This window comes from Bubalus bubalis, chromosome 5 (assembly GCF_019923935.1).
Source record: "Bubalus bubalis isolate 160015118507 breed Murrah chromosome 5, NDDB_SH_1, whole genome shotgun sequence".
Taxonomy (NCBI): Eukaryota; Metazoa; Chordata; class Mammalia; order Artiodactyla; family Bovidae; genus Bubalus; species Bubalus bubalis.
In genome coordinates, this window is record NC_059161.1 from 125,446,221 (window position 1) to 125,460,202 (window position 13,982).

Sequence of the window (13,982 nt, forward strand, 5' to 3'; positions counted from 1 at the left end):
ATCTCAGAAAGTTTTTTGGGGCAGAAATTAACAAGCTGATTCTAAAATTTATGTGGAAACGCAAAGGACCTAGCCAAAATGATTTTGAAAAAGAACAAAGTTAATTCTACATTATTTCCATATTGCCTATCAATTATAGTAATCAAGAGAGTATGATATCAAAAATATAGATGTGTATCAGTGGAACAGAATACGGAATACAGAACTGATCACTTTTGAAGTCAGTTGATTTTCTGCCAGAGTGTACACCAAAACAAATCATAATGCAAATCAGATCAGTTCAGTTGCTCAGTCATGTTGGACTCTTTGCGACCCCACGGACTGCAGCACACCAGGCTTCCCTGTCCATCACCAACTCCCAGAGCCTACTCAAACTCATGTCCATTGAGTTGGTGATGCCATCCAACCATCTCATCCTCTGTCATCACCTTCTCCTCCAGCCTTCAATCATTCCCAGCATCAGGGTCTTTTTAAATGAGTCAGCTCTTTGCATCAGGTGGCCAAAGTATTGGAGTTTCAGCTTCAATATCAGTCCTTCCAATGAACATTCAGGACTGATTTCCTTTAGGATTGACTGGTTGGATCTCCTTGCAGTCCAAGGGACTCTCAAGAATCTTCTCCAACACCACAGTTCAAAAGCATCAATTCTTCAGCGCTTATCTTTCTTTATAGCCCAACTCTCACATCCATACATGACTCCTGGAAAAACTATAGCTTTGTCTAGATGGACATTTGTTGGCAAAGTAATATCTCTGCTTTTTAATATGCTGTCTAGGTTGGTCATAACTTTTCTTCCAAGGACCAAGCATCTTTTAATTTCATGGCTGAAGTCACCATCTTCAGTGATTTTGGAGCCCCCCCAAAATAAAGTCTGTCACTGCTTCCATTGTTTCCCCATCTATTTGTCATGAAATGATGGGACAAGATACCATGATCTTAGTTTTCTGAATGTTGAGTTTTAAGCCAACTTTTTCACTCTCCTCTTTCACTATCATCAAGAGGCTCTTTAGTTCCTCTTCACTTTCTGCTGTAAGTGTGGTGTCATCTGCATATCTGAGGTTATTGATATTTCTCCTGGCAGTCTTGATTTCAGCTTGTGCTTCATCCAGTCCAGCGTTTCTCATGATGTACTCTGCATATAAGTTAAATAAGCAGGGGGACAATATACAGCCTTGACATACTCCTTTCCTGATTTGGAACCAGTCTGTTGTTCCATGTCCAGTTCTAACTGTTGCTTCTTGACCTGCGTACAGATTTCTCAGGAGGCAGGTCAGGTGGTCTGGTATTCCCATCTCTTTGAGAATTTTCCACAGTTTGTTTTGATCCACACAGACAAAGGCTTTGGCAGTCAATAAAGCAGAAATAGATGTTTTTCTGGAACTCTGTTGTTTTTTTGATGATCCAACAGATGTTGGCAATTTGATCTCTGGTTCCTCTGGCTTTTCTAAATCCAGCTTGAACATCTGGAAGTTCTCAGTTTAAGTACTGTTGAAGCCTTGCTTGGAGAATGTTGAACATTATTACTTGCTGGCATGTGAGATAAGTGCAATTGTGTGGTAGTTTGAGCATTCTTTGGCATTTCCTTTCTTAGGGATTGGAATGAAAACTGACCTTTTCCAGTCCTGTGGCTACTGCTGAGTTTTCCAAATTTGCTGGCATATTGAGTGAAGCACTTCATAGCATCATCTTTTAGGATTTGAAGTAGCTCACCTGGAATTCCATCACCTCCACTAGCTTTGTTCATAGTGATGCTTCCTATGGCCCACTTGACTTCGCATTCCAGGATGTCTGGCTCTAGGTGAGTGATCACACCATCATGGTAATCTGGGTCGTGAAGATCTTTTTTGTACAGTTCTTCTGTGTATTCTTGCCACCTCTTCTTAATATCTTCTGCTTCTGTTAGGTGCATATTGTTTCTGTCCTTTATTGTGCCCATGTTTGCATGAAATGTTCCCTTGGTATCTCTAATTTTCTTGAAGAGATCTCTAGTCTTTCCCATTCTATTGGTTTCCTCTATTTCTTTGCATTGATCACTGAGGAAGGCTTTCTTATATCTCCTTACTATTCTTTGGAACTCTGCATTCAAATGGGTATATCTTTCCTTTTCTCCTTTGCCTTTAGCGTCTCTTCTTTTCACAGCTATTTGTAAGGCCTCCTCAGACAACCATTTTGCCTTTTTGCATTTCTTTTTCTTGGAGATGGTCTTGATCACTGCCTCCTGTACAATGTCACGAACCTCCGTTCATAGTTCATCAGGCACTCTGTCTGTCAGTTCTAATCCCTTGACTGTATTTGTCACTTCCACTGTATAGTTGTAAGGGATTTGATTTAGGTTATACCTGAATGGTCTAGTGGTTTTCCCTACTTTCTTCAATTTAAGTCTGAATTTGGCAATAAGGAGTTCATGATCTGAGCCACAGTCAGCTCCTTGTCTTGTTTTTGATGACAGTATAGAGCTTCTCCATCTTTGGCTGCAAAAAATATAATCAATCTGATTTCGGTATTGACCATCTGGTGATGTCCATGTGTAGAGTCTTCTCTTGTGTTGTTGGAAGAGGGTGTTTGCTATGACCATTGCATTCTCTTGGCACAACTCTATTAGCCTTTGCCCTGCTTCATTCTGTACTCTAAGGCCAAATTTGCCTGTTACTACAGGTATTTCTTGACTTCCTACTTTTGCATTCCAGTCCCCTATAATGAAAAGGACATCTTTTTTGGGTGTTAGTTCTAGAAGGTCTTGTAGGTCTTCATAAAACCATTCAACTTCAGCCTCTTCAGCATTACTGGTCGGGGCATAGTCTTGGATTACTGTGATATTGAATGGTTTGCCTTGGAAATGAACAGAGATCATTCTGTCGTTTTTGAGATTGTATCCAAGTACTGCATCTTGAACTCTTTTGTTGACTATGATGGCTATTCCATTTCTTCTAAGGGATTCTTGCCCACAGTAGTAGATAATGGTCATCTGAGTTAAATTCACCCATTCCAGTCCATTTTAGTTCACTGATTCCTAGAATATCGATGTTCACTCTTGCCATCTCCTGTTTGACCACTTCCAATTTGCCTTGATTCATGGACCTAACATTCCAGGTTCCTATGCAATATTTCTCTTTACAGCTTCGGACCTTGCTTCTATCACCAGTCACACCCACAACTGGGTGTTGTTTTTGCTTTGGCTCCATCCCTTCATTCTTTCTGGAGGTATTTCTCCACTGATCTCCAGTAGCATATTGGGCACCTACTGACCTGGGGAATTCATCATTCAGTGTCCTATCTTTTTGCCTTTTCATACTGTTCATGGGGTTCTCAAGGCAAGAATACTGAAGTGGTTTGCCATTGCCTTCTCCAGTGGACCACATTTTGTCAGAACTCTCCACCATGATCCGTCTGTCTTGGGTGGCCCCCCACGGCATGGTTCATAGTTTCATTGAGTTAGACAAGGCTGTGGTCCATGTGATCAGATTGGTTAGTTTTCTGTGATTGTGGTTTTCATTCTGTCTTCCTTCTGATGGATAAGTGCAAATACAATGTTTTTAAACAAATAGTGCTAAAACCACTAGCTATTATATGGCAGAAATGAATCACGACCCACACTTTACGCTATATACAAAATGAATTAAATGGATCGTAGACCTACATATAAATGTATGAAAATGGATCATAGACCTAAAACTGTTTCTGGAAGAAAAAAAAATAGAATATCTTCATGACTTTGGGGTGGGAGTGTTTCTTCAAGAGTACAAAAACATCCTTAACCACAAAAGAAAAGATTGGTATGTTGAGCTTATAGAATTATAAGCCATTAAGAGAGTGAAAAGACATCCCACAGAGCTGTGGATATTGACAACACATATAACTGACAAAGGCACCTGGAACTTCCGTACAGTGCTGGGGGGAGTGTAAATTAGAACAGTCAGCTTGGGAAACTGGCCATATCTATGAAAGCATTTTCAGCACATGCCTACCCTCTGACCAAGCAGTTCTCATACCCAACGGAAATGAGTACTTAGGTCCCTCAAAAGATATATGCAAGAATGTTCATGGTAGCTTTATTTATAATAACCCCAAACTGGAAATAATCCAAATGAGCACCAACAGTAGTAGACTAGATAAACTGTGATGTGGTCATACAGTGGGACACCACACAGCAATGAAAAAGAACCACCATGCTCAACGACAAAGGTGGGTATTGTTAAAGAACATGGTCACAAAAGAGTGTGGACCATGTAACTACATTGATATATGAGGCTCAGGGCCAGATAAAATTAATCTATGAGTGGCCCCTTAGTGTCCTAAACATATACCAAAGCCCGTGAGAGGAGACAGGGAGGCCTCTGAGGGTGAGAAGTGAGCTGTGCTTGGAGCGAGAGTGACTTCTGACCTTCTCCCTAGTGCCTCCTGGCCCAGTGGTGTGGACAGAGCAGGTGTGCAGTAAACGCTTACTGAGATAGCTCAGTGCAAGAATGAACTAGTAGCTTGGTGCCTCAGGGGTCTTTTCACTTGGAGAGATCCAAGTGCTTGACCTATAAGTCTGTGCCTCTTGACACTAAACGTAGTGAGTGGAATGGTCTCAGGACCCCCTCAGAAAGGGGTGGGACCGTCTTTACACCTGGTGAGAGGTGCCTGAGGTAACCAGCTGGGACGGGGTGGGCAGGTAGCTGAGGAAGCACATGGGATGTGGAATTGAAAAACTGTTCCAGTCTGGCCCTGCCATGTGGCAGCTGTTTGGTTCAGGCCACGTTATTTCAGCTCTCTGGGGGTCGCAGCCTCTGGGCCTATAAAATGGGGCAAATTCTGCCTACTTCAGAGGATGGCCCTGTGGGAAAGTATCATTGTGAAGCCCTGAGCAGTGACTTACCAGGATCTTTGGTGTGTGTGTCTGGGTGCAGCCAGTGGCCCCAGGGCATGGTGGAAATAATACTTTGAGGTGGCTCTGCAGGAGGCCTGGAAGCCTGCGGCCAGGATGGGGGTGGCGGTGGTCAGTCACATCAGGGCCCTCCCCTCCCCCACAGGCCTCCTCCATGTCAGTGGGCCTGCAGGGAGACAGCTCCTTGCAGGTGGAGATCTCAGATGCCGTCAGCGAGTGGAGCGGGACAAGGTGAAGTTCACTGTTCAGACCAAGGTGACGTTGCACCGGGAACAGGGGTGTGGTTCCGGTGGCTGCCAAAGGAGGCTTCAGGAGCCCGAGCAGCCTGGCTCACCTGGTGGGCAGATGCCAACAGAGCCTTAGGGCCCCGCTCCTCAACCTGGCTTTTGCCTCCCTGGCCCTCTGAGAAAGAGAGCGTCTCATCTAGTCTCTGCCTGCCTTTTCCTAAGGCCCCAAGTGCTACCATCCCGTGTCCACCCTCCTGAGGGTGATCAGGAACATGAGAGCCCCAACTTGGGCCTCACTTGGCATGTGGGAGGGGGTTGGCCCAAAAGTGGGCACGCAGGAAGCTTGGTGGGTGTCAGGCTTGTGGGGGGCAGGGAAGGAGAGACCCCTCAGACAGGCTTCTCAGCTTTCGGAGCTGCCTGCCTCACTTCTCCCAGACCGAGTTCTCCGTCATGCAACAGCGTGAGGAGTTCATCTGGCTGCACAATACCTATGAGGGAGGGGTACGCCAGTCTTCCTGTGAGGGGGAGCCGGCCTGAGAACAGGGGGTATGCCAGTCTCACTGTGAGGGGGAGCCGGCCTGGGCCCTCGGGGGAGGCGGGGAGGCAGGGCCAGGCTTCGGGGTGCGGGTGATGGCCATCTTGATAATGAGAGGTCTCCCAGCTCTGTCCTCCTTTCAACAGATCCCCTCAGCCCCTCCATGGCCAGACTCTGAGGCTGCATGTGGATTGAGGCTCTGGGTGGCTGTGGGAGGGAAGCCACTGGGGGTTCTGGCCTAGGGGGAGATCGTGCCACCCTTGGGAGCCCTTAGCTGCTCTGCTTCTGGTGGCTCAGTATAAGTGGGTCCTGTCTGGCTCCCGTAGGAGGTAGATGACTTCTTTAAGCATGAGAGGACCTTCCTGCTGGAGTACCACGCCTGCATCTGGGACGCCTGTCTGTGGGTAGACCAAGTCATGCACTCATGAGTGTATGCAGAACTCCAAGGGCCCTGGATCTCCTACCTTCTCCCCAGTGGCATACTCCCCAGGGGAGAGGAAATTTCCTGTGTCTGCCTGTGGCCACAGACACCAGGATGGGGCTTGACAGGTGGACCAAGGGGCTCTGATGGAGGGCTCTATCCCAGAAAGCCTGGCAGATGATTACATGCCTATCTCAGCTGCACTGAGCAGTCTGGGATCACAGGAAGTCAACGAGCTAAAGAGTGAGGATTCCCTCTGGTCCCTGTCCCCTCTAAGCCTGTAATACTGTGTCTGTCCATGAGGGGTCACTGTGTGGAAGTCTACTACCAGCTCTAGGGGGAGGTGCAGAAGCTTCTGTTTGATTTTGGTAGAGAAAGAGCCGATTTCCCCAAGGGGGACCTAAGGGCAGGAAGACTTTAAGCACCTGCTAAGACCCCTGCCCTAACTCCTCCCCACTGCCTCCTAGGAGCTTCTTCAAATTGGCAGAGCTCTTTGAACAGTTAAGGGTGAGTACTGCCTTCTGTGTTGAAAGGTGATCATGATCCTTTCCAGGGAAGAGAAATGTCCTGGGAGGGGGGAAAGCTCCAGGATCGTTTTGGAATCTTTCAGTGATAACGTGGGCCTGATGAAGCCCTGGGCTCATTCTCCACACTAGTTTAGTAAGAGTGGAGTGAAGTCAGGGATCCAGCCTCAAGTGTGTGTGCGTGTGGTGATGGAGGAGGAGGTGGGAAGTGGGTTTGGCAAGGCCCTTACCAGGATGTGCCACGTGCCTTTGGCACTGTGCTGTGCTGCCAACATTCTGCCCCAGACACACTTCCTGAACTCTTTGCCAAGAAAGTCACTGGAGTGTGCCAATCTTTCTAAAATGTCTGTTGCTCCTCATCTCTTCCCTGCTCAGGGCCCGTCAGTGACCCTGTCCCTTCCAGGAACTGCCTAAGACACAAAGCCCAGAGTTCTAGCTTGCATTTTAAGCCTGGTATGCTCTGGCCACTGCCACCCAACTGCCCTACTGAACTTAAAGTTCCCTAAAATCATACCTGGCTTGCACACCTGCAAAGCCTTTGCCTGTTGTCTAACCCCTACTAAACCCCCAAGATGCAGATCCGAGGCCACCTGCTTTGTGAAGCCTTCACTGGCCTGCTCCCCTGAATGTGAGTGCTTGACATAGAGTGGTTATCAGGTGACTCTGTTGGGTATTTAGAGGGAGAGCAGCACCCCTTTCCTTAGCAGCCCCTCTGCCAGCTCTGTCCCTAGCCTCCACCTTCTTGCTTCAGGAGCTGGAGGGCCAAGTGGCCTCTAATGAGGACCTGAAGCTGTCAGACATGCTGAGATACTACATGTGAGACTCCCAGGCAGCCAAGGTGAGAGTGGCCCCAGAGCAAACCTCAGGGCTGGAGGCTAGGAGGCTGAGCCACCAGGAAGAGCAGGCAGGCAAGGGCCGTGGGCCAGGGATCCTGTGCCCTTGCTGGCCCCAGGACTACTGTCCTGGCAGCTGCTGGCACTGGCAGACTACAAGAACGCCAACAAGGTGCTGGACGAGGCCCGCGCCAGCACACCAGGAGGTGTGGGCTACAGAGAGCCAAGAGCTGTGCTGCTAGTGCTTCGAATGCCTCTCGGACTCAGCCAGGCAGAGTAAGCCCCGTGGCCCACGAGCCCCTGCCTCTGCACTGGCCACCCTGCCAGAGTCCCCATTCCTCTCCTCTCCAGAGCTCATGGACTTCAAATCCCATGTATCTTCCTTCCGCGAGAACCTCACTGAGCTGGCCGAGCTGGAGCTCAAACACGCCAAGGTGAGCCCTCCAGCCTCACCGAGCCCTCTTGCTGCCTTCCTGGCCTCCCACCCTGGGCCTCTAGTTTCTCGGCGCTTGGGAGCAGGGGTGGACCTGGTCGGGTGGAGGGAAGTGGCTGGCATGAACACCCCAGCTATGCAGGGCCAGGGCTCCCCATTTGGACCAGCACCCTTCCCTTCTCATTGGTAGCAAGGCCTCAGTGAACGGTAGGACAGGGCTGGGGACAGAGGAGTCATTCAAGGTGTGAGAACAGCAGGGAGGAGACTTCAAGACCCTCTCCTCCACAGGCCAGCACCCTGCTTCTCCAGAGCACCCCAGTTATCCTCAAGAGGGAGCCTTCGAGCTACCAAAAGCCCCCAGATCTCCTACTGGACAGGCGCCTTCCAGCCCTAGGAGCCACTTGCCATGCCCCTTCCCAGGGCAACCCCCACCCCTGCCCCAAGGTGCCAGGCCCTGCCAGAGGGAGAGAGAGCAGCATGGATACCACACTTGGCCAGAGGTAAGCAGAGCCCCAACCTGGGGAAGCCCGGGGAACATGACCTCCCCTCCGCAGAGGCTGAGGGACAGCCTCCACCCATGCTGGTCTGGGTTCGTTTGTCTCCAGCCTGTTCACAAATAAAAAACCTGGTTTTATAAGGAGGCTTGCTTGTCCTGACATTCCAGTTGCAGGGCCCACCAGGTACATCCTCTACCAGGGGGACCATGGTAGAGGCCAGGTCCTGGGGGACACCCCTGCAATGTGTTCGGTTGCTCTGCAGAGTGCTAGGAGGCACTCTGTATAAAGGGACAAGATCCAGAACTTGGAACCCAGGAGCAGTCAAGGCGTGCCACCACCCCCTTATAAACCCTGGCACAGACCACACATAAAACTAATTATAAATCCCCTGCACCCATTTCCCAATTAGAAAATGGAATACGCCTTCCTGCCTCCCTCTCAGAAATACTGGCAAGTTCCAAAGAACAATCTTTAATTCCAGGCAGCTTTTTAGCTGATGGGGAAGCTGGGTGGGAGGAGAAGTATAAATCCTCCATTACCACCACCCCTAGGACAAGACTTCCACCTTTACCTGTGGGGCAGGTGAAAACCCAAAGTACAGTCTGGAAAGAGCCCACAGCAAAGTTGGCAAAAGGCTTGAGGCTCCAGCCAACACCCTCCTGGTTAAACACCAGGAAGGTGGTACCCAAGACACCTGGGTCTGAAGTCCTGGGCTCCACCTGGCCGGCCTCACCCTAGACCCCAGACACAGCTGCTTAAGGCCAAAGGCTCAACCTGGCTTCTGACTCACAGCAGCCAGCAGACCCAGCCCTCATAAATGAGTCAGCCACCCAGGGGAGAAGCAGAGCAAAGACCAACTCCTGAAGGTGGAGAACAAGCTCGAGGCAACCAGTGACTTGCAGCCTCACGGCCCACATCTGGGAAGGCTGCATGGGGAATAAGAGGACGGGCCTCACCGTCCTGTTGCCCACCTGGATCAAGGCAACAGAAGCAGCCAGTTCAGGCATGAAGCCCCTCTGTTCAAGGGACCCCTGCAGGCAGTAGCAGACACACCCTAGCTGAGCTACCTCCTAGCCAGCCAGCCTGGTGCCAGCTATAAAGTGAAGAATGGAAACTGTCAGAAAAGGAGGCTCAGCCAGTCACAGGGGTCAAATGAAGGTGTGCAGGGGCTGGAGAGGTGGGTACAAAGGAGATGCTGCTCGTTCTCCCACCCTGCCTCCCGCACAAGGTCCCCAAGGGCCCCAACCTTGAAACAAATATCCCATTAGTGAGCCTTTTTATTGTTTTTTTTTTGTTTTTTTTTAAATTGAAATTCCCTTACTGGTCCTGCTTCCATGAGTGGCTGTGACCAGCGGAAAGGGGGGAGGGGAAGCAGGCGGCGCAGGGAGGGTCATCTCAACAACATTCCATTTATACACAGAACTAAACAGACAAGCACAGAGTCACTATTGCAGTTAGAAGTTGGCAGCATGGGAAAGGGGAGGAACAGGTGGGGGACTGGGGTGTCGTTAAAAAAAATACAGCCCCCCCCCCCCAAACAGGGGTTCCTGGGGGGGGAGCTTGGTCTGTTTCAACCCAAGAGGAATCAAGATCAAAAGCGGATTGGGAAGGCCAGAACCGTCAGGGGTGGAGGGAGGAGGAAGGTCCAGGGGGTCGGGGGGGCTGTTTGGCAACTGGGGTGAAGGGACTGCCCTCCCCCTGCTGGGATCCCCCCAGCCCCTCCGGTCTGGCAGGAAGGGGGCAGCCTGCAACCCCCGTGGGCAGGTCTGGGGCTGCCAGATGCTCCAGGCAGGGGGCTGGAGGGGGCTCACAAAGGCTTGCCCTCCAGGGAGATGACAGCGCTGCCCCCCAGCTTCTCTGCAAGGGTGCAGCGGTCCTTGACCTCCTCGTAGCAGTTTGCTTGTAATTCATGCTTGATCCCTGTAGGGAAGAAGGGGGAGCATCTGTGAGCAGGAAGGGTGGAGGTGGGGGGTGCTGCAGCTGGGAAGGAGCCAGTCTGAACAGATGGAGGGGACGAGGCTGCCTTCCAGCAGGCAGGATCTCCTGGGCCATGCCATTCACCCCACCCGGCAGCCAAGGCCCGAGCACAAGGGCATATGGCGCCACCAGCGCTGGCCCTTACCCGTCAGCTTCTTCTTGATGGCGTCCTTGGAGCTGGCATAGATCATTTTGCTCTTAAGGGGTGCACACTCAGGGGCCCTGGAAGAGAACAGAATCAAGAGGACTTGCCTCCAAACCCAGCAAGTGCCCTCAAGCGATAAATTCCAGAAACCCCTGAACTGGGCCCGAGCATTCACGCTTTCATCAAGTTCCTCATTGACAAGCGTTTTATTACAACACCCTCCTCTGACACGCAGGCGTCTGGATTAAGCCGGAGCCACAGACCTTCCTGTCCTGGGAAAGGGGGGTGGGGCAGAGCTAGAGCAGGTCAAAGGGGAAAGTGCCTGCAGGAGGAGCTCACCAGAAGATGAACACCAGGTCCTCCTTCTTGCTCTCCTTGGTCTCGTAGGTTGCATCGTAGAGGGCGTAGCGGCAGTCCTTGTCTGGCAGCATCTTGACAAAGGTGGCATAGGGGTCGTCTACCGTCTGGCCCACGTCACCCACCAGGATCTCCTTGCCCTCCTCCAGGATGATGTTCTTCTTGTCCTCACTCAGGCAGAAGAGCACCGCCTTCTTGCGCTTCTTCACTTCCTCTGGTGTCGAGGACTTACGCACTTTCATGTCGTTGAACACTTTGATGACCCCATCAGAGACAGCCACACCGGAGGCCTAGAGGATGAGCCACACGCACCTCGTGAGGAGACAGTTTCTGGGACATGCCCTGAAGTCCCTCTTTTGCTTTGTTAGGAGATCCGTCTAGAGGCCAACAAAGTATAGTCCTCAGCCCCAAGAGGTCACTACTCATCCCCTTCCTAGGACTAGTGGCACTATTTTCCCACCCAGGTCACCGTCAAAGGATCAGATGTGACACAATCCCAGAGTAGCAGCCAAAGAAAAAGAGACCTTTGATCGCGTAATTCAACAGCATTCCTCCCCACCCCGACATCCTGCAGGCTAGAGATCCAAGACCTGTGAGAAGCCGAGCCTCGGCCAAGATGTGAGTCCAGAATTAAAAGAACCGACAGACTACTGACCCCGTTTTCTACGCAGTCTCAGCTTTTGCATAAAGTGCTGACTCAGAACTTCACGTAGAGCAGAAAGGGATCCAGATCCTAGTCATCTCCATAGAACCAGGACCCACCAACGGTGCTCAACAGTTCCAGCAAGCCCATCAGCACGGTTCAAAGCAGTTATTACACATTTCCTTCTCTGCTGGGGTCTCCCCAAACCAAAGCAGCAACAAACCCCTAATTAAGGCCCTACACGGGAAAAATGCAGGCCCCCCCAAGTCGCTGATAGGAGTCAGCGGTCAAATTCAAGTGCCCACAGTCTCTGAGAGCTCTTTAAACTTGTAGGTCGTGTTGGGGGACACCCTAGCCAAGAGAGGGAGTGACGGTCCACGGTGAAATCTGCCCCCGCTCCCGGAACTGCAGAGGAAGCCGGCCACGTGATTGAGCCGCTTCCGGAGTAGGCGGTGAAAGCAGATCGGCTAGAGTCAGCCCCCTCCCCGAAAAAAAAAAAACTCATACCCAGCGGCAGCTGCATCTCGGAAGGCCTCAACCCAGTGGAATCGCCTGAGCCGACGAGCTTATCGGCCCCCTGCGCTGCAGGCCTGGGCAAGTTACACAACCTTAGGCTCTCGCAGCCCTCGGGCCGAACACAGGGGATGGGGTGGTTTCCGGGCGGTGCCCGCCTGGGTCACTTCCCTAAACGAGACTCCACCCTCAGGCCCCATCCGGGAGAGCCGAAGGCCCCGTTAGTTCACGGCTTCTGGCCCAGCGGCCAGGCCTGACCGTGTGCGCACGCGTCGGCCGGGAGCGCTGTCCCAGTCTCCGCCGGGTGTACTCCGCGAACCCGGCTCGCCTTCAGGGGCTCGCTAGCCTGGGAGTACCGCCGAGGACTCCTTCGCGGTCCACTCTGTGACGCGCGGTGCAAGCCCCTAATCGCTGGCGCCTGCGCCAGGACACCCCCGCATCCCCCGCCAGCCGCGCCGCCCCCGCCCCTCGCGGGCATCCCTGCCACCTGCTCTCGAGACGGACCCCGCTCGAGAGGGAGGGTGACGCGGAGACAGGAACAGCCCTTGGGTGGGGCGCGCGCGCCAAGACCGCTCGCGCGCTTTTCCTCCGTCGCCCCCGGGCCGGGTTTGGATGCCGCGTGTTCCAGTTGAGACGCGCGTCCCCGAGAAGCGACTCTCGGCGGCCCCGCGAGGGGACGGGCGCGCGCGCGCGCCCTGGACCCCTCCCCCACGGCCCAGGGCCGCGCGGGCGCAGCAGCCGGGTGGGGGAGGGGAAGGGAGCCCAGGGGGCGCGCGAGCGACGTCCAAGCCAATCCTCCCCGGCGCCCGCGGGCGCGCACGCGCGTCCCGGCGCCGCCCGCCCCTCAGCACGAGACCCTCGTCCAGCCCCGGGAGCTGGGGAAGAGGGTGCCGACGTTGCGCCCCCGTTCCCTCTCGCGCGCCCAGATGATCGACTCGCGGCCACCTCCCCCGCGGCGCCGTAGCCTGCCGCTCACCATGTTTCCGGAAGCGAAAAGGCGATAGCTAGGAGAGCCTACAAGACAAGAGCCGCTGCAGCTGCTGCCGGGATCCGACTGAACGCGGCCTCTCCCGGCCCCTTCCGTTTAGTACGAGCCGCACAATGAGGGGCGGGGCGGGCTTCCGGGGCTCCCCCTGCGGGCCGACGGGAAATGAAGTCCGAGGGTCCTGCGCGGTCTTCGGGCTCGCTGGGTAACAGAGTCTTCCTCATCTGACAGCATCCGAGCGCCACGTTGCATCCTGGGAAAAGTAGTCCGAAACAGCAGAGAGAGGCGGGGCTGTGGCGGGCAGAGCGCAGCCGTTGGTCGAGTTTCCCAGGAAATACTCCTAGCTCAGTGAAGGCCTCAGCGTTTGGTAATAAGACCTGAGAATAAACCCTGGCTTCGCGACTCTGCCTGCGTCTTCCTGCAATGCGAGTAGACCTGGGTTCGATTCTGGGTCGGGAAGATCCTCTGGAGAAGGAAATGGCAACCCACTCCAGTATTCTTGCCTGGAGAATCCCATGGACAGAGGAGCCTGGTGGGCTGCAGTCCACGGGGTCGGACACGACTGAGCAACTTGACTTTCACTTTCTTTCGCGGCTCTTTACCCAGTAGCGAAACGATTTTCCTAAGCTTCATCTTGGCACATTCTGGATACCTTGGTATGAAAATTTTCAGCGAGTTAGTATTTAACTTTTCTGAATTGAAGCACCTATAATATATAGGTGCTTTTTCCTGGGATCCAGTCCTAGAACAAGGAGAATCGCAAGTATAAGGCCCCTCCAATACAATAAGTATTCATGAAATCTACTTCATGTTGTCTGCTGAGAAAAGGTATATGCAACGTCAATAAAATGAGGGGAAAAACACAAAGGAAAGGCTACAAGGAAATGTTTGGAAATGAGATTTGTACCAAAATGTGTTTGGCAAATTAATAAGGCAATAAAGGGAGAAGGGGTTTTGTGTATTCGATTCAAAGAGTATGTGCTTTTCTACTAGACAGTGAAAAGAGGACATAGATATTAAACCAG

The 13,982-nt window shown here is 52.3% G+C and overlaps 2 protein-coding genes across 2 annotated transcripts; one reads left to right on the forward strand and one right to left on the reverse strand.

Moving 5' to 3' along the window:
- The first annotated feature begins 3,397 nt into the window (after positions 1-3,397).
- On the forward strand, positions 3,398-8,693 carry SNX32 (sorting nexin 32). The gene is given in 10 exon segments (XM_044943978.1): positions 3,398-5,081; positions 5,084-5,127; positions 5,499-5,628; positions 5,956-6,055; positions 6,219-6,309; positions 6,518-6,557; positions 7,326-7,418; positions 7,544-7,600; positions 7,602-7,841; positions 8,129-8,693. Coding segments are annotated over 10 exon segments (1,071 nt in total). The 5' UTR covers positions 3,398-5,021; the 3' UTR covers positions 8,345-8,693.
- A 903-nt stretch (positions 8,694-9,596) lies between these two features.
- CFL1 (cofilin 1) lies at positions 9,597-13,106 on the reverse strand. The gene is made up of 4 exons (XM_006056452.3): positions 12,949-13,106; positions 10,799-11,106; positions 10,460-10,536; positions 9,597-10,257 (listed from the first exon to the last, which is right to left on the reverse strand). The coding sequence occupies exons 1-4, from the start codon at positions 12,949-12,951 to the stop codon at positions 10,145-10,147; spliced, it is 501 nt and encodes a 166-aa protein (XP_006056514.1). The 5' UTR covers positions 12,952-13,106; the 3' UTR covers positions 9,597-10,144.
- Between the last annotated feature and the right edge of the window lie 876 nt (positions 13,107-13,982).